The sequence below is a fragment of the Muntiacus reevesi genome, chromosome 9, assembly GCF_963930625.1.
Source record: "Muntiacus reevesi chromosome 9, mMunRee1.1, whole genome shotgun sequence".
Lineage (NCBI taxonomy): Eukaryota > Metazoa > Chordata > Mammalia > Artiodactyla > Cervidae > Muntiacus > Muntiacus reevesi.
Genome location: NC_089257.1, coordinates 13,688,209 through 13,708,892, shown reverse-complemented (window position 1 = coordinate 13,708,892; position 20,684 = coordinate 13,688,209). Strand labels below are relative to the sequence as shown.

At 41.1% G+C, this 20,684-nt stretch overlaps 1 protein-coding gene across 1 annotated transcript; it reads right to left on the bottom strand.

Annotated features, from left to right (window-relative positions):
• Nucleotides 1-16,096: 16,096 nt before the first annotated feature.
• Nucleotides 16,097-17,026, bottom strand: LOC136174620 (olfactory receptor 4X2-like). Its single transcript, XM_065944791.1, has one exon. It carries the CDS (start codon nt 17,024-17,026, stop codon nt 16,097-16,099), a length of 930 nt encoding a protein of 309 aa, XP_065800863.1.
• Between the last annotated feature and the right edge of the window lie 3,658 nt (nt 17,027-20,684).

The following is a 20,684-nucleotide window of genomic DNA, read 5'->3' as shown; positions in this document are numbered from 1 at the left end:
GTGCAAACAAGATTATAATCCACTTACTATGATATCATTCATTTAGCCAATATAAACTTATTCAGCATTAAATGCGACCAATCTAACAATTTATAAATCAAAAATCTAAGGCTCAGAGAATATGTTATTTACCCAAGATCACACAGAAACTAGTGAATTCTGGAACTCAGAACCAGACTTCTGACTTTAGCCACAATTCTTTTTAGTCTATTATAAGATATTCTGAATTTAAAGAATCATTTAAGTTTCGAGCTTATAGTTTTATTATCCTTATTGCATTTTTCAGTGTTCTTTACCTCAAGGTATTTTGAATGCTCTCTCCTACTGGGGAACTTTCATGAAACATTTCTGTTCCTAACTTCCTTCCCTTATCTCTGCCTCAGGTAATCATCCCCCCACTGATATTTCTGCCCTTTTCCAAAAGGTCTTCTGTCCTGATTTCTTCACTCCTTTCTGCCAGTACTCAGTCTATTCAGGCCAGATTCCTTCTCCAGTCTTGCATCTTCAATAACTATGTTACTATGACAAATGCTCAAACACATTGGAGATAATTCAGTCCACTAGCTTGTCACCATCATTACACTATTACTTTCAAAACCTGTGCGCCTCTGCTCAAACTACTGACAGATCATGAACTCACAGAGCTTGTCCTTAGATAGCATTGTTATGGGTGGCCAGCCTGCTTATTCTATTTCCAGGTTAGTAGAGAATTTCTCTATGAGTTACATCCCTGGAACATACTTACTGACACCCCTTACACATCTATACAACCCCAAACCAGAGGGAAGAAATACAGATCATGATACCACCTCAAGCTAACAATGTCATGTAATTCAAAAAAATATCTTTCAGATTAAGCTAACCAACTAGAACTTTTTTCACCATATAAAGTCCATGAGACATAAGAATGAAATAGCATTAATACATTGAATTTCTAAGTTTTATCCCATTATTTTTCCCCTTATCTCCAGGAGTTGGTGATGGACAGGGAGGCCTTGCATGCTGCAGTCCATGGGGTTGCAAAGAGTCGGTCATGACTGAGCAACTGAACTCAACTGAGCTATCTCTGATTTTATACTAAAATTTTCAAAAACTATAGCTTTGGACATGATACAAATGAACTTATTTACAAAACAGAAAAAGAAATAAAAATAGGGGAAAAAAGAAAAGAAAAGAATAAAAGATGGAAAGGCTTCAACCCCAAGGATACAAGCGATCATGGAAACATTTCCATTCACCATGATTCCAAACTTTTCCCATACAGGACTTTGTTTCTTAGGCTGCCATGTTAGCTTTGAACAACTTTTCCATTTCCTGAGGTCTGTTCATTTAGATAGCAATTCAATACTGTTGTATCTACTCTAGTGTTGGGGGTGTGGGGAATATTATTTTTGTAAAGGGTTTAGGAACATATGGCTCCTTTAAAAGAGGTTACAGGTTCACTTTAAAAGAGCAGAAATTCTGTCCTGTCAGTTTATTCACACTAAGGGAAAACATGCTGGTTGCTTACATGCCTTGCTCTTGTTAGGATCCTTCCTTTATATTTGTTGACTTTCACAATTTTGACTCGAGTGGTCATGAAAGAACTATCGTCTTATACCCTCCAAAGCTTAATCAGCCTTTGAAATGTACACCTCTCAGAGCTGTTAGTAAACACAGGTTTTTGCTTGTTTGCAAAAACAAGAAAGAAATATACCTTTGAAGAACTGAAAAAGAAAACCACAACAGCAAGGAGCAGAACTAACAACAAAAGAACAAAACCCAAAGATCAGTGGTCTGGACTGATGGAAACAAATCAGTATGTGTCAGAATTTCTCAGGTAAGGACATAAGCCGAGGTTAAGACTGTACGAAGTTACTGAACTTGAAAAGTTATTAAGAAACGGGTGTTCTGGAGCAAGGAAAAGACTAGAGAAAGAGGTCATGACTTCTGAGAGAGTCAAAGAAATGACTGAGGTGACTCTGAAACACACTAAAAATAAATACTCATAAAGCATATATACTATTTTGGAGGCTTGCCTGGTGACTCAGACAGTAAAGAATCTGTCTGCAATGCAGGAAACCCAGGTTTGATCCCTGGGTCAGGAAGATCCCCTAGAGAAGAGAACGGCAACCCACTCCAGTATTCTTGTCTGGAGAGTTCCATGGACAGAGGACCCTGGTAGACTATAGTCCATGGGGTCACAATGACTCAGACACACCTGAGCAACTTTCACAACAGCAATAAAATAAAGGCTCATAAAACATAAATACTATTTTTAATGAAAAAGTAAAAGATTGGTACTTGGAGAGTTGGCATGGGTGAAAAAATAAACAGTTTCATATTAAGTTGTAGACGTGGAGATCAAAAAACCATTCTGAGAACAAATAGTATGCATCAAATGCACACCCCTTTGTTCCAATAATTAATATTCCATGAAGACATGAGTTAAGTGTACAAGTGTTGGAAGTTGTGCTCTGTTGGATCCGGTTCAGACCAGCTCAGGAGAACCTGTCACAGGTGTCTCTTTGCAACTCTACATATCACATTGGTAGCTTGAAATCAGCCTTGGTGGGAGCATGTTGGAAAGCAGGAAATGACACAAATCAGTGCTGTTTACTTAGGAGAGCCAGTTACTAACTATTTACCAGCGCACCACGGATAGGAGGCTGGGGAAAGCCTTTCTGCTACATTCCTGATGTCTACTCCACACAGAGGAAATTACAGCCACCATCCCAGCCGCACGCTGCACAGCAGCGGAGGAGTAAATGGGGAGCAGAGATCAGGCGTGCCCTCTCCCCCTTTCCTTGGAGTGAGGAGCTGCAGAGAGAACACCTCCACACTGCCCTGGGACGAGCTCTGTCCGGCGAGGTGGAGAGGAACTCAGGAGGTGTCCCTCCCAACTGCTCTGAAGGGAAGGTCCCACCTGTGCCTGTGTCAGTCACTCAGTCCTGGCCGGCTCTCTGCAACCCTACGGACTGTAGCCCACCTGGCTCCTCTGTCCACAGAATTCCCCCAGAGTAGGAAACGGCAACCTACTCCAGCATTCTTGCCTGGAGAATTCCACGGACAGAGCAATGGTGCCCTTTTGATATAAGTCCCAGCTATATTTACTTGCCATGAATGGATGTGAAGCTTTACCTAATTCTGAGACTAGGGTTTAGTAAAGCCACTTGTAGCAGATTATACACCACAATCTTCATTATCATCTTTTCCTGATGATATCTTTGATCCTAAACAAAGATAATGTTTCTTCCCTTCAAAATGCCTATTCCTTTAATTTAGAAATTAATTCATCATTCACATAGAAAGAGATATATTAAGTTTCTTCAAACCCCCAAGTGATATCTCTCACAAAGAGTTTATTTTAAAAAAATATGCTATACCAACATAAATAACCACCAAATCTGCAGTGGGATTCTCTGTCTGCCTTAATGGGAATCAGAACAATATAATTTCTTGGAAGTAAAACAAAAATAATAGGAGTTGCCCTTTGCAGAAGCCAAGGAATTTTGCCATTCACAAAGAAGAAAGAAGCTACCTACTAGAGAGCTAAAATTCCAGGAAGGTGGGTGCTGCAGAGAAATTCTGTTGATGGTCATGCCAAACAAAAGCAGTATTGCTAAACACATCACAGTGTGGTAGGATTTAAATAGAGGCACCAGGGACCCAAAATCAGTAAAAATACCTGAAACAATCTCCCACCTTGGAAAATCAAGCAGCTCAATGGTTGAAAGATAAGACTGTGATTCTCAAGAGTCACCATTACTACATTCACACTTACAAACCCAAGAAAATGATTTGGACAGAGATTAGGGTCGAATCAGAGAAGGAAATGGCAACTCACTCCAGTATTATTACCTGGAAAATTCCACGGACAGAGGAGCCTGGTGGGCTACAATCCATGGGGTCACAAAGAGTCGTACACAACTGAGTGACTGAGCCCACAAAGTTGAATCTAATAAGACTAAACTACAGAATAACAGGAGACCTATAGCAAGTGTGAGCTGGAAGACACTTGGAGGCATCATCAGCCTCCAAGATGCCCAGGCTTGTCGCTGTGATGTCCCAAGTGATCCATGCCTCCCTTTCATTCCCATACCCACTCAGGCACCACATCCCACTTGTTTTGGCTTTGATCATCTCTCCTGTGGGCCATTGTTTTTCCCATTCTTCCTGCTACCACCTTCTCAACTGCTGGCAGCTGATACGGGGATTACCGAAGCCTCTGAGGCTCCAGATGCTCCCACTCCATCCATCCTGCAGACTACAGCCAGAAAACTGTTCCTTAGACCCTTCTTTCCTCGGATCCTCTGGTTGGGAATGAATGGGGAAAACCTAAGCTCCCCTGCTCACTTTTAAAGACTCGAACAGGTTGAGCCACCTCAACTATCACCCTCCTACCCGCTAAACTTCGACTCAAATCTATTCAACTAGGGTCCTCTCCTCCTCACACAAGCCCACCCTGATCATCCCCACCACAGAGCCCTCCTTCACCAGAAATGACCTCTCCTTATCCCTTCCAATTCGACCCTCCTTCCAACCCAGTCCTGTTGGTTCAATGACGCTTGCCCTTAAGACTTCTCCAACCATCTGTGTCTTCTCTTCTCTCGCACTATAAATCCTTTGGTGATTATCCTTAAATGTAAATCTTATCATGTTACTTCTCTGCCCAAAATCTAGCAACAGCCCCCCATTGCCCATGGCATAAAATATAATATTCTCATTAGGAATTCCAGGTCCTTCTTGAACTGACCGTCGCCTGTCTTTGCATCCTTGTTTTTTCATTACCCAATTGAATATCATACAGGTATTTCTTAATACAAAGTTTCTTTCCTCTATGTTTAGTATTCCTACTTTAGAGATAAAGAACCTCACTACTATAGGAGTAATACAGTCTTTTCTTTGGTCTCTCGTAGTACTTTACCATACCTTTTTTAAATCATTTCATAATTATAGCTTCTGAGTCTATACAGACTGTCATATATTATGATGACATTCAAAATTTTCTGCTTAATATTCTTCTTCAGTCTTTATTATTAATTGCATTTTTTGGTTAATAATTATAGCTAGCATTGCAACAGTACTTACCATTTGCTATACATACACTAAGTCATTTAATTCTCACAACAGGCCTGTGATGTGGGTATTATTATAATTATTGTTTTCTTTTTATACAGATGAGGAAACAGAAGCATATATAAGGGAATTAACTGGCCATTCCTACCATCTCTCCCACTTAAGTGAGAAGACATACCTCCTTGTTCCCTGCAATGCTGCCTCCCCAAGAAACATGGAAAGAAGATGTGACCAGCATGCAAGAGCCTAAATCAGCATTGGCGCAGGTACGCCAGGTTACCTGCTGGAATCGGGGTCAGAGCCAATGATAGACAGAGTACAGACAATGGCCGGAGAAATAAACGAGAGCTTCACATGTAAATGGGGCTGGTCTCAGAATGAAGTAACAGAACCTCCATCTCAATCACGTGGTTCTCACTTGATAACCCCAAATGTTACCTCACAGAATCACAAAATTGTAAAAGACTTACAAATCACCAAAGCTTATGTTATATATACTTTACAAAAAATAAAACAAATGAATAAATTGATTCCTTGCCCTGTACTCTCCCTCCAAAAAATCTTCAAAATCAACCACCTCATTAACAAATGAGAGACTCCCCAGGTTGCCCAGGGGCTAAGACTTCCCATGCAGGGGGGGCATGGGTTTGATCCCTGGTCAGGGAAGTTCCCATGCCTGTGACATAACCAAAAAGAAATAAATAGTATGCAGTTTATAAGTTAACAAATGAGCACTTGTGGCTGAAAGAAAACTGACTTGCCCAATATCATATGGCTAGCCAGAAACTCTACAACCTACTTCCAGTCGCATCACCCACCCTTAAGTCAGAGAACCTGGTGTGGTCCGCTCTGCCTTAGGGCAGGGAAGTGGCTCAGATGGATCCCAACTGCATTCAAGTGCCTCCAGTGCAGCACGAAGTTAGCTTCTGCTGGAATCGATAGTTACTTTAGGAAATGATCTGGTTTGGAGAAACTGGGAGGAGATGGAGAATTAGATTCCTCTCTGGGAATCCTGACAAGCAAGATGATTTGGCTAATATTAACACACTCAGATGATTTTCCCCTGAAGGCCCCCAGTGAGCCAAGTTCAGGTCACACTCAGCTATGCCACTCTGAGAGTTGTGCTGAAAAGATTTAGAGACCTTTCATTCTAACCTCCTTTGTTTATAGATGAGGTGACAGAGGATGAGCCATGTTAATTGGATCCCAAGGCACACACCAGTTAGTTGCCAGGTTACTAACTTAGAAATCAGTTCTTTCAACAGCCCTAGGCTACCTTCTGATGGTACTGTGTGGTGGTTGCTACTGGACTCAAGATCAGATCTTGTACCCAAGAACAAGTCAACAATATTCCTGGGACTTTGAGAAAACAAAAAAGATCATGGCTAAGACAAATCAGCAAAAACAAAAAGGAAAATACAGAGGATTTGGATCTGGATTAATATCTGGATTTATAAAATATCAAAGAAATACACATAAGCCCAGGAAGCAGCAACCCAGAGGATTTTAAGATCCTGCCTTTCCTGTAGACAAACCTGCCCACCCACTGAAAATTCAAGGGTTGTGATTAAATGCTTAGATCCTTGAACTATTTGAAATAAATTAAGCCACACATATGATCAAGGGAACAATTTCCCCATGGAATTTCCTTTTTATAGGATGAACTTTCCCAAGTTAACTATGACTTGGGGAGAGATTCAAAATCACTTTCAATTAGCTTAGTGAGATTTCTATAAAGTTTTTGTACTCAAGAATGAGACAGTAAGAGAGGAAACTTGAAAGTAAGATGAAGGAAAATTTTTCCAGGGTGTACTACTGAGAATTAACAGGAGAATAAATAGAGAAAAAAAGGACTGGACAGGGAACCAGGACCCCTGGGCACTAGTTGGGTTCAGGGGTTGATTAACTTAAGCCATGTCATCTCACCTTTTACCCAGTCATTCTCCCCTGTTTCCTTTTCTGTATAAAGTGACAAAGTTGACCTAGGCTAACTCCATTGTACCTCCTGATGCTAACATTCATGGATTCAAGTTTAAGCCACTTAGTCCCCCCATGCCTTAGCCTCTTTATCAATGCCTGGAACATAGTAATGTTCATTAAGTTTTGCTGAATAAATTATTGAATGTACCTAAAAACTCCAAAGTGAGTGAATGATTAGTAAGTTATGCCACAGTTGGACTCTGCAATATAACCAACCCATCAAAATCATTTTTATAAAAAGAGTTTAATTAACATGGGTAATAGATTCCCAGGTGGCTCAGCATAGAGAATCCGCCTGCCAAAGTAGGAGATGCAAGAGATGCAGGTTCAATCTCTGGGTCAGGAAGATCCCTTAGAGGAGGAAATGGCAATCCATTCCAGTATTCTTGCCTAGAAAAATCCCATGGACAGAGGAGCCTGGTGGGCTACAGTCCATAGAGTCACAAAGATTCTGACACAACAGAGTACCTGAGCACATAATAGACTGTAATAGACTGCCTGAGATGATGTGCCAATTCTTATATCCTTTATCCTCTTCCCTTTTGCAACAGGGAAGAACCCTCATATTTAGCAGAACATAACTCTACATAGAAGAAAATATTTTAGTTTACAATCTCCCCTGCAAATAAGGGTAATCACGTGACTAACTTCCATCAAATTATGTGAAAGCAGAAGTGCTACATGGCACTTTTGAAAAATCTGAAAAGAAAGGCATTCATTTGCCCCTTCCCTTTACTCCTTTCCTGCTTCCTAGGAAGAGAGACAAAATGTGAGAGCTGTGTTGTCCAGTGCGGTACCCAGTAGCCCCGTGAAGTGTTTTACATTTAACTTGTTAAAATTAAATACAGTTTAAAATTCCATTCCTTGGTCTGGAGAGCCACATTTCAACTCCTCAGCTGTCACCATCACATAGGACAACACAGACAGAGGACATCTCTAACACGGCATAAAGTTCTGCTGGATAACTCCGGAATGTGGCACTAGCAGCCCTTGGAGGTGATGAGGCTAAAGCTGCATGACTGAGCTGGCAGACTCCAGGTTTCTGGTAACACTGTTAGACCTCAATAGTCACGCTGGCTTGTCTACATCTGTATTTCTGTCTTATCAGCTGCTCTGTTTTTCTGTTATATGCAGCTCAAACTATACCCAAAAGGATACAAATAATAAATGGGAAGAGAATACAAAATTGTATACACAGAGTAGTTTTCTGCCCTCTACAAATTTCCCTTTGTACTATTATATTTATTGCCTAAAAAACACATTTTCTTGGGTTTTATGTTGTAACAGAACTGACAACTGAGAACCTAACCAGGAGGTCTCCAATGCTAGTGTTATGTCATTATACTTCTGTGAAATGAGAGGGCATTTTAAACATTTTACAATCTCTGCCTCTTAAAATAAAATAAAATGTTTTCATTGATTCCTGTGTGTTTTCCAATGAGACCAGGAAACACATGATCAATCATCCCTCAATAGACCAACCGATTCTCAATCCTCAATAGATGAGACAATCCCTGAGAATTTTGACAGCTTAGTAGAAGTAGATATTATCTGTGCTTGCAATATCCGATGACTCAAGTTCATTGCTAATGTCCTTTCTGTAGCTCTCAGAAGACAATGAAACATTCACCTGAGTAAGCAACTCCTGTCACAGCCTGCAGACTAACATCCTAGCCTGCTACATCAAGAACTGAGAGAAAGGGAGGGCAGCTCCTCTGAGTTTAGGTCCGGACCAAATGCTTTAAAATGTACATAAACAAAGTACTGTTGACCCTTGAGCAACACAGGGGTTGGGGGCACTGACTCCTTGCACAGTCAAAAATCTGAGTATAAATTTTGACTTCCCAAAACTTAACTGCAAATAGCCTAGTGTTAGCTGGAAATTCTGTTACTATATGTTTGGTCTGTTATATGTATTATATACTGTATTCTTACAATAAAGTAAGCTAGAAAAAAGAATGTTTTAAGGAAATCATAAGAAAGAGAAAGCATATTTATAGTGCATGCGTGCCTGCTCAGTCACTTCAGCCGTATTCAACTCTTTGTGACCCCCTGGACTGTAGCCCGCCAGGCTTCTCTGTCCATGGGATTCTCCAGGCAAGAATGATGGAGTGGATTGCCATGCCCTCCTCCAGGGGATCTTTCTGGTCCAGGAATTGAACCCATATCTCTTGCATCGCAGGCAGATTCTTTACCATCTGAGCCACCAGGGAAGCCCCATATTTACAGCACTATACTGTATTTATCGATATTGTAAGTTTATGTCTTCTCTTTACAAAATTGATCATCTCTCAGTACCTACATCAATATCATCTTATATGATACAAAGCACTGTAGATGTTGGATATGTTACCAACACTAGACATTAACAGTGTGAATATAATGTGAAAAAGAAATTTGTATTTATTGGCAGGTACAATGACTCATGGGCTTCCCTGGTGGCTCAGACGGTAAAGAATCCACCTGCAATGCAAGAGACCAGGATTTGATCCCTGGGATGGGAAGATTCCCTGGAAAAGGGAATGGCAACTCTCTTCCGTATTCTTGCCCGGAGAATTCCATGAACAGAGAAGCCTGGCACACTATAGTCCACGGGGTCACAAAGAGTCGGACACGACTGAGTCACTAACATTTTTTTCATAGCGATTCATGCGTTGATAATGAAGCAGCAATATGATCACTTTATGGTAGCCTGTGTAATCAAAACGACTGCTTCATAGTAGCCTAGTCTATATGGTAATGAAGAAATTATTATAAAAATTGTATGGCATACAGTATTACAGTAATATTCTTACTGCAGTATTGGAAACACTGTTACTTTTTTTAGAAACCAAATACCTGTGGTGATAGCCTGATATGCAGATTCTCCAATTAAGAGAGAGGGGCACACTCTACAGTAACAAAACTTTTTGAAAGCAAAGATATAAAACAGTAAGAAAACTAACACATTGCTAATTTTATATTACTATCACTCATCTTATGCCTATGTAAGTATAGGTTTTTCCCTTCAACATGTGTCTTTTGCAGAATATTCTACACAATGAATAATCAGGCAATGATGATGATGAGTCAAAAGGTTGCATATACCTCTTACCATGCAGTCAATAGATTCTTCACACAAAGACACCTACACACATACACAGCAGATAAGGTTATTAACTGTATGACATGAGGATTATTTACTCATCATTAAGTGGAAGTAGATCATCATAAAAGTCATCATCCTCCTTGTCTTCACATTGAGTAGACTCAGGAAGAGGAGGGGTTGATCTCGCTGTCTCAGGCAGAGGTGGAAGGGAAGGCAGAAGAGGCAGATGCATTTGATGTAACTTCATGGAAATACATCATAATTTCTATCTTTTTGCTTTTCGTTTTTATTTCTATGTAGTGCTAATCATCCTTCTACTGTGTGGTTTTCTGTGCCTGGTTCATAGAAGAGTCTATGTTTTAAAAGAAGACAAAATCAGCCTTGACTAATTGGAACCCTTGTCCAGGTTGTCTAATGTCAAAATGTTTTCTGGTGCTGCTTTGATGTCTTCTTCATTTCCTGGCACTGGTTTGGAAGAACTTATCTCCATCAAGGTGTCTTCTGCTAATTCCACTAGTGTGCAACCTGTTAGCTCTTGAATTTCTTCAAGATCCATATCTTGAAACACTTCACTCCCTGCCTTTTTTTGTTTTCCATATCCACAATCTCTTTCATGATCTTCTTGATTGGTGCTGTCATAAATCCTGTGAAGTCATGCACAGCATCTGGAAAGTTTTCTCCAGCGGGAATTTCTTGTTTCAGGTGTGATGGTTTCACAGGTTTTTCAATAATGGCATTTTCACTGGTGTAATTATTCCAGACTTTCATGGTGCTTTCTCTATCAGGCTCTCTCCCATAGTGTTGACAATCCTTTCCATAGAGTACCACATATAATGAATCTTAAAGGTCCTTATGCTCCCTCAATCTAAAGGCTTAATTATACAACTTGGGTTTGGGGGCAAGCAGACAACTTCTATGCTTTCAGTGTTAATCTCATAGGGTTCGGATTAATCAAGGGCACTGTCCAATACCAAGAGACATTTCAAAGACAGTCCCTTACTGGCAAGGTACTTCCTAACTTCAGAGACAAAGTGTCAATGGAACCAATAGCTGCAATGATAGCTTTATGGATTTTCTTTTCTTTTTTTTAAACAATCATCCTTATACTGGATTCATTTATCTTGAAGTGGCAGGAGACTCTTGCTGCATATCTCAATCTGTGGAACATATCAAGCAACTCAACTTTTCTGTAATGTCATGACTTTGCTTCTTTTTTTTTTTTTTTTTTTTTTTTTTTTTAATATTATTTTATTAGTTGGAGGCCAATCACTTTACAACATTTCAGTGGGTTTTGTCATACATTGGCATGAATCAGCCATATAGTTACACGTATTCCCCATCCCGATCCCCCCTCCCACCTCCCTCCCCACCCGACTCCTCAGGGTCCTCCCAGTGCACCAGGTCATGACTTTGCTTCTTAAAAGTGATTCTAGAATCACTGGTGGCACTTCCTAAAGGGTCCCCTAGTGTTATTCAATGTTTATGATATTGCACTAAATACGATGAAAAATACACAAGAACCTCAAGAGATCACTTTTTACTGAGATAAACAATTTACTGCAGAGGTGACTGCTCATGGGTAATTGATTAGCATCAGATGCATTTTAAGTGTATCTTTGCAACATGAGCTCACAGTCATAGCAACAGGAGGTGGCCATACTATATGTACTGCCGTTAGTTTTATGCAGCTTGACTTCATAGTGCATCTTCACATTTGTTTACATTTCTCTCTACTGCAAATAGTACCATGTTTTACACTTACATGGTCTGTAAGTGTGTGTGTACCTAAGTTTTGATAAATTTTATGGCAGCAGCATTTCAGATGGGTTTTTTTTTTTTTTTTTTTTTTTTTGAGGTTAAATGGGTGTTTTTAATCAGTTACTTCCTAATTTTTTAGAGGTGGACCTGTCAGCTGAACCACCATGCCAAAACTATACCCACTCCATACTGTCAAACCCCTCGGCCACATCCATTATTTATTTGCCTAAAGTCTTAGCTTTTCTTAATATCAGTGACTATTTTCCCTAAAATTTTATTATTACTTTCCATCCTTTCAGGGAAAAAGGACTAAAATAGTGAATGGAAATGCAAATAAAGCTCACACTCTTAGGTGTTCATAATGTATTGATGTGTCTTAATGTAAACAATGACAGGCAATTTAAGCAAAGATGTGCAACATTGCACCAATGTCTCTTTTAATTATCATTTTATCCTCTTTATTTGTCTTTAGAATTCTTATTATTCTTATTATTCCATCCCCTGCCTTCCTTCACTCCCTTTCTAATCTATTTTCATTCTTCCTCTTCTTTTTTTTTTTTTTTTTTTTTAATATTATTTTATTAGTTGGAGGCCAATCACTTTACAACATTTCAGTGGGTTTTGTCATACATTGACATGAATCAGCCATATAGTTACATGTATTCCCCATCCCGATCCCCCCTCCCACCTCCCTCCCCACCCGACTCCTCAGGGTCCTCCCAGTGCACCAGGCCCGAGCACCTGACTCATGTATCCCACCTGGGCTGGTGGTCCGTTTCACCATAGATAATATACATGCTGTTCTTTCAAAACATCCCACCCTCACGTTCTCCCCCAGAGTTCAAAAGTCTGTTCTGTATTTCTGTGTCTCTTTTTCTGTTTTGCATATAGGGTTATCGCCACCATCTATCTAAATTCCGTATATATGTGTTAGTATACTGTAATGTTCTTTATCTTTCTGACTTACTTCACTCTGTATAATGGGCTCCAGTTTCATCCATCTCATTAGAACTGATTCAAATGAATTCTTTTTAACGGCTGAGTAATATTCCATGGTGTATATGTACCACAGCTTCCTTATCCATTCATCTGCTGATGGGCATCTAGGTTGCTTCCATGTCCTGGCTATTATAAACAGTGCTGCGATGAACATTGGGGTGCACGTGTCTCTTTCAGATCTGGATTCCTCAGTGTGTATGCCCAGAAGTGGTATTGCTGGGTCATATGGCAGTTCTATTTCCAGTTTTTTAAGAAATCTCCACACTGTTTTCCATAGTGGCTGTACTAGTTTGCATTCCCACCAACAGTGTAAGAGGGTTCCCTTTTCTCCACACCCTCTCCAGCATTTATTGCTTGTAGACTTTTGGATAGCAGCCATCCTGACTGGCGTGTAATGGTACCTCATTGTGGTTTTGATTTGCATTTCTCTGATGATGAGTGATGTTGAGCATCTTTTCATGTGTTTGTTAGCCATCAGATGGGTTTTTGAGGGTGGATAGGATGTTAACAGGTAGAGAAATCTGAATGACTGTTCAATGAAGTAAGCAGACAAGTCCCTTCCAATTACTGTATTACTGTCAATTTTCAATTTATATTAGTATGTGTCTTATATAGGTAGATGCTCCTATATTAGGTATATTATATAGGCTATATCATCTTCTTGTATTTATCACTCTATCATTGTGTAATGTCTTCTCTTGTCTTTTATTAGACTTTGTTTTAAAGCATACTTTGTCTGATATGCATATTGCTATCCCAGCTTTCTTTCCATTTCCGTTTTCATATGTTCCTTCCTTCCCCACACTTTCAGTCTGTTTGTGTCTTTAGCTCTGAAGTAAGTCTCTAGGAGGCAACACTTAGATAAGTCTTGCTTATTTATCCAAATAACCTCCCTAAGTCTTTGGTTAGAGCATTTGGACCAGTAAAATTTTAAGTAATTGTTGACAGGTATGGACTAGTGATTTTGCCATTTAGTTTCTGATTGTTTTTGTAGTTCTACTCTGTTCTTCTTTTAGACTCTTCCCTTGTGGTCTGATGATTTTCTTTAATGTTGTTTGTGTTTCTTTCTCTCTAGCTTTTGTGTATATGTTGTAGGTTTTTGATTTGTGGCTATCATGGAGCTTATATCAGTTCAGTTCAGTTCAGTCGCTCAGTCGTGTCCGACTCTCTGCGACCCCATGAATCACAGCACGCCAGGCCTCCCTGTCCATCACCAACTCCCGGAGCTTACTCAAACTCATGCCCATCGAGTCGGTGATGCCATCCAGCCATCTCATCCTCTGTCACCCCCTTCTCCTCCTGCCCCCAATCCCTCCCAGCATCAGGGTCTTTTCCAATGAGTCAACTCTTCGCATGGAGCTCATATATGTTGACCTATATCTACTTGTTTTAAACTGATTGTCATTTAAATGCAAACACATTCTAAAATCTCTACATTTTTTACTTCTCCCCACACTTTTTGATGTTATAGTCTACATCTTCATGCATACTATTTATTGTAGTTATAGCTGATTTTACATTGTTTGTCTTTTAAATTTCATGCTAGTTTATTTAAGTGGTTGATCCATAGCCTTTACTATATATTTGCCTTTACCAGTGGAATTTTCCCCTTCCTATAATTTCTTACTTCTTGTAGCCTTTTCTCTTTCCCTTAAGTAGATCCTTTAATACTTCTTATAAGGTCAGGTTAGCATTGATGAGCTCTTTTAGTTTTTGCTTGTCTAAGAAGTTTATTTCTCCTTCAGTTTTAAAGATAATCTTGCTGGTAGATTATCCTAGGTGGTAAGCTTTTTCCCTTCAGTCCTTTGATGGAGGTCTCCACCCAAAGCCAGTTTCGCTCCCTTCTGAGAGTGTGCACAGAGGCAGTAGCAGGGGCTCTCTCTGTCCTGGAGCTAGTCTCACCCTCTCCCAAGTGTGTGTACCAAAGCATGCACTGGCAATGGCCACTTCTGCCCTGATCAGAAACAGGGGCTGGATCCATTCTGGTTCATTCCCTCAAGTCTGGGCCCCCTGTTAGTAGTGGCAGCCTCTGGCTTAGCGGTAAACAGCCCCAGAGCACGAGGGGCCCAGCGCAGACAGGTAAGAGAGTAACATGCTTGAGTGGTGCTGCAAAGACAGTGAGATCCCCAGGCAGTTTTCAACCTGCTGTCTTTGTGCTGTAACTGGGAGTAAGCAAGGACGTGTATATGCTTTTAAGAGCAGAGTCTTGGATTCTTAAATCCTTCCGGTAAGCCCCATCGGTTTTCAAACCAGCCTTTTAAGAGGGCTCCTCTTCCTGGGATCAGACTTCAGGCCTGCGGTCCCTAATATGTAGTTTCAACCCCTCAATACCCTGAGTCTATAATATCCTCTCCTTTTCTGGGCTCCCCGCTAGGGTTATGAGTCCTACACAGAGCACATCTCCTCCCTTTCCATCAGAATCCATGGGGATCTCTCTTTACAGCGTTGGTTGTAGAAGAACAATTCTGCTAGTACCCATATCAACTTCAGGGAGAGTCACTATATACGTAGCTGCAGTTTTCACATGTTTATGGAGATGAGCCAGCTTCCTCCTGCTCTACTGTCTTGATCTCTCTCCTTTCAAAATGTCTTCCGACTAATGTCTTTTTGACATTTTGTCATAGTTAAAATCAGATTATGCATTTTGGGTGGAACTATCACACTGACATTGTATGGCTCTTTGTAAATGGCAATAATAAATTTGAGTCATTGTTAAAGGACGTGTCTACCAGGTTTCACAGCTATAAAGTTACATTTAAATTTTTACAACTAATAAACATCTTGTGGGGAGATCATTTGAGAGTATATAAAATTTTATTCCTCACCAAGAAAAAGTTTAATGACTGTGTTGGATTACAAACCTTCTGAGAATTGATTTGAGACTATACATCAAAAGTTATAGTACCTTTTAGTGCAGTAAATTTATGACAGCAAGTTAGATTTAAAAATGAGACGTATCATTAAAGATTTTTATTCAAGAATACTTAGCACATTATTATTTATAGTAGCAAAAATATATAAACAATTTAAACATGCAACAGAAAAATGGCCAGTTAAGTAATAGTATATCCATAAAAGGAAATATTTAACAAGTGATTACAATGAAGCTGTTGAAGATGGGAACCAGTTGGAGTAATCTAAAAACAACAAATCCTAGAAAGTGATTCTTTCTTCACTTTTATTCACCATCAAGGATCAACACCAAGAGAGCCTCTATTTCTCTTCTAGCTTCATTGCTCTGACCCACAGCCTCTTCATGGCCTTCTTCACTTCAGCATTTCTCAGGGAGTAGATGACAGGGTTGAGCAGTGGGGTGATCACCGTATAGAACACGGCCACCGTCTTGTCCGCAGACAGGGTGGTAGAAGGTCTTAGGTAGATGAAGATGCAGGGAGCAAAAAATAAGGTGACCACAGTGATGTGGGACCCACAGGTGGACAGGGCCTTGCGCTGCCCCTCGGAGCTCCGAGTCCTCAGATGGAGCAAGATGACCACATAGGAGGCTAAGAGGATCACGAAGCTGATCACAGACAGGGTCCCCCCATTGGCAACAATCAGAAGACCAATGAGGAAGGTGTCAGAGCAGGCAAGTTTGAGCAGGGGAAGCACATCACAGAAATAGTGGTCGATCACATTGGGGCCACAGAAGGGCAAGCGGAAGACAAGAAGGATTTGAGCCAAGGAATGCACGAAGCCCCCCACCCACGCTGCTCCCACCAGGAAGGCACACGCCTGCCGGTTCATAATGGTGGTGTAGTTGAGGGGCTTGCAGATGGCCACGTAGCGGTCATAGGCCATCACGGTGAGCAGGAACATTTCAATGCCACCAAAGAAATGGATTAAAAAAACCTGTGTCATGCAGCCCCACAGAGAGATGGTTTTCCTTTCAGCCAGCAGATCTGAGATGAGTTTGGGGGTTGTCGTCGAGGCATAGCAGATCTCCACAAAGGACAGGTAGCTCAGGAAGAAGTACATGGGGGAGCCAAGGCTTCTGCTGCTCATGACAGTGAGGACAATGAGGAAATTCCCCAGCACGATGGTTACATACAGGAGCAGAAATATCACAAAGCAGACTTTCTGCACCAGCTGATTGGGAGAAAGTCCCAGGAAAATAAATTCTGTCACATTCTGTGTGTTAGCCATGAAATCACCACCAGAAGACAGTAATTTCAATGGGTGATCTGAAATGAAGCAAAATGAAAGACTCCTACATTAAGTGGAAAAATTACATAACAATCCCTTGCATGTCCAAGAAGCTTGTGAACTGGATATTGAAAGATTATTAGGAGTTAGGTATGTGGGAAAAAAAAAAAGGATGAACATGTTTTGGGTGAACACTCCAAGAAAGTGGAAGAGGATGTACAAACCATGAAAATTCATTGACTAAGGCTGGAGTAAAGCGGAAATGGAAACCATAAAGCTGGAAATAGATTCTGGTATCACTTTATAAAAGACTACTATGGACTCTGGAGTTCAATAAACAGACAATGGGAAATCCTCAAAAACAGTTAGGCAACTGAAAAGTAAAATCATTTTGTATGTAGAGGTTGGTCTAGTGAACTAGACATTGGACTGTGAAAAAAGTGAAAGTGTTAGTTGCTCAATTATGTCTGACTCTTTGAGGCTCCATGGGCTGTAGCCCACCAGGCTCCTTTGTCCATGGAATTCTCCAGGCAAGAATCCTGGAGTAGGTAGCCATTCCCTTCTCCAGTGGATCTTCCTGACCAGAGGATCAAACCCAGGTCTCCTGCATTGCAGGCAGATTTTTTACTGTCTGAACCACCAGCGAAACCCAGACTTTGAGATTTAAAATGTTGACTTCCAGCCGCAGGAGCTAAATAAACCCTCTTTGTTGTTGCTTAAAAAAAAAAAAAAGAAAGAAAAGAAAAGAAAGAAAAGAAAATTGATTGCCCCATTGGGTGATGTAGGGGCAGAAAGGATAGTGTTGCTATCTTCATAATTGTCCACCTATTGACCTTGAACACTTTTGGCTTTTACCAACAAATTTCCTTTATTTCACTGCCTTTTGTTCCTTTTCTCTTCTTGGCTTACAAAATAGGAGTCTCACTTTCCCATATACCCTTCAGAGTCTTCTGAAGAGTTTCACTTGACACTCAGGACTCCTTATTTTTGCTTCTCCTCCTAATTATCTGCTTCTACACTTGGTACACTAGGTGACCTAGTTCCTTGCAAAAGCTCCCGTTCAATACATTCACAATTCTCTACACGGGTACTTTCACTTTTTCAACTGTATGTCCCCCAGTGGCAACAGAAGTGCAAGCGACTTCTCCTCCCAGAATCCCAACTCATGCTATGACAAACCCTCCTCTGAAGTCCAACCTTACAACACCTAAAGCATCACCAAGATTGTGCACTGACTGATTAGCACACTATCTTCAGCCATGCTGGATTTATCCAAGCTGACTGAGATCAGTGTGTATCAACATAGACCCTTGCATGGTTAAGCTCCAGGGTGCCTGGAACTAGGAGTCATGTGACATCAACTCACGCCACAAAGCTTCCTTCCTTTAGCAGTGGAGACAGCCCCAGATGATCCAGGACTATCATGAGTCACCACCATGAAGAAACCAATAGAGTTTACAATTGCAGAGACCAGCACTCACCTCTCAGATCAGCTTGGGAATTTTACCAAATCACTCAAGGAGAAAACACTGCTTGGACTCCTAGGTATACAATATCCTTAGGTGGTAACTTATCTGGAAAGTTATTTCACCTCACAGAGACTCAAGATCCAAATTGTACCATGGAGTCAAAACCTACCTCACAGGTGGATGTCATACACCTCCATCCCAGGAGAAGTTAAGCAACCATTCACTGTGCTGCCTTGGATGATTCTCAAAGATAGGAAGTCCATCTTCTGAATCCACAGGCCTTACCATCAGTGGCCTTGTGCTCTCAGGACGTTTTGGAATCATAGCACTTCACACACTGATTTATAATTGTGTTATGTGGCCATCTGCCCCACTAAGTTGTGAGTTTGCAGAGATTATGTCCTGCTCAACACTCCATCTCCAGTGCTGACTGAATATCCTCCATAAAATAGCACTCAGTGGTGTACATAGAATAAAGAGTGGATATAGATCTGGTGGCTCAGACAGTAAAGAAACCCCCTACAATGCAGGAGACCAGAGTTCAATCCCTGGGTTGGGAACATCCCTTGAAGAAGGGCATGGCAACCCACTCCAGGATTCTTGCCTGGAGAATCCCATGGGCAGAGGAGCCTGGTGGGCTACAGTCCATGGGGTCGCAAAGAGTTGGACACAACTAAGAGACGAACACTGACTAACTACCGTCTTAGCACAGTATTTAGTAACATTGTAAGTGTTCAGAAAATGTTGAAAGAATAAAGGTCCCCAGGGACCAAGACCATCTATTCTTCATCCCTGAATTCCAGTACCTGGCACAGAGCTTGCTTCTGGCAAAGACCAGACCAATGTGAGAGCACTTGGCAAAATGCCACGGGCAATTCACTTCGCTTTCAAAGTGGAAGTGTAATCAACACATGCTCGCAAAACAAAACTCACCCCAATGTTTCTGGGGCTCTGTTGTCTCACCACAATTCTCTTTTCCGTTATGACCACAGAGGGCAAACGATGCCCTGAAACTATCCCACAGAGCATGCAGGTTTCCCGGTTATTCAATCTTAAAGCATTAAGACCAAGCTCTCAACCAGAGCTCATACATCTCAGGGGTGGCAGATGGAAAATATGATCCCCTTTCAGCTTTAAGCTTGCAAATGTTGAGACTAAGCCAGTGCATCTACTCCACCTGATTGAAAATAAGAGTAGAATAGACTTGCCTCTCCATGTTCCGTAAATAAGAAGTCTAGCAGCTCAGCCTTGAGTTCACTCTGCCGAGAGATACCAGGGGGGAAGGTGTGATGATCAAGTGAGAGAAGATTGGTCCCCAGAGACCCATGCCTGGCCCCTTCCTAATCAGGCACCTACGTCATGGGAAACAAGACCTGGATACTAACATCTCAAACTTCCTTGTAGATAACGTAACTTCAGAAATCAATAGGAAATGGTAAATTAACTTCAGCCAGTGTTCACAGGGCACTTATGCTGTGGACCTCTATGCTGCTCAGAAGCCAGTTAGACATACCTCTTGCTTATCGTGAACTCAATCACATGACTTTACATGAAATGACACCATTTCAAGGATGGGTCCCATGAATATGGGCCACAAGTGTCAGAATACTGAAATAGCACTTCCTGGCCATTGATGAGGATAAGGTAGAGTGGTTCTGAGTCATGGGTAGTTTTTGCCCCCCAATATCTGGAGACGTTTTTATCGTCCCAAGCTGGGTGGGGAGGACATGCTGCCGGCAACCAGTGAGAAGAGGCAGAGATCCTGAGAGTGTCTTACAGCGCACGGGCCGCCCCCACAGCAAAGGCTACCCGAGTCCAGAGCAGCAATACTACTGCTACTGAGACACCCTGCTCAAGAGGAAACAACGTTTGTCCAAAGCAGCATTTACTCAAGCTGGATTTTGGTTACATGTGATTATATTAATCTGTCTTGACCACACCTGAACATGTATCACATTTTCTGTAGTGAACGCTTTCACCAGTGTCATAATGTCGCTTTGTAAGATCAGTGTGCTCTAGACCAATGCTACTCAGCATGTCGTTAATTCAACACTGATTAAAGTTCGAACGAGATGCCAAGTTTTAACTAATGATTAAGGAGAAAATCATTATACATTTTAACATCATTTTAAAGACTTTAGTGCTTCTGCTGCATCATTTCAGTCATGTCCGACTCTGTGCGACCCCAT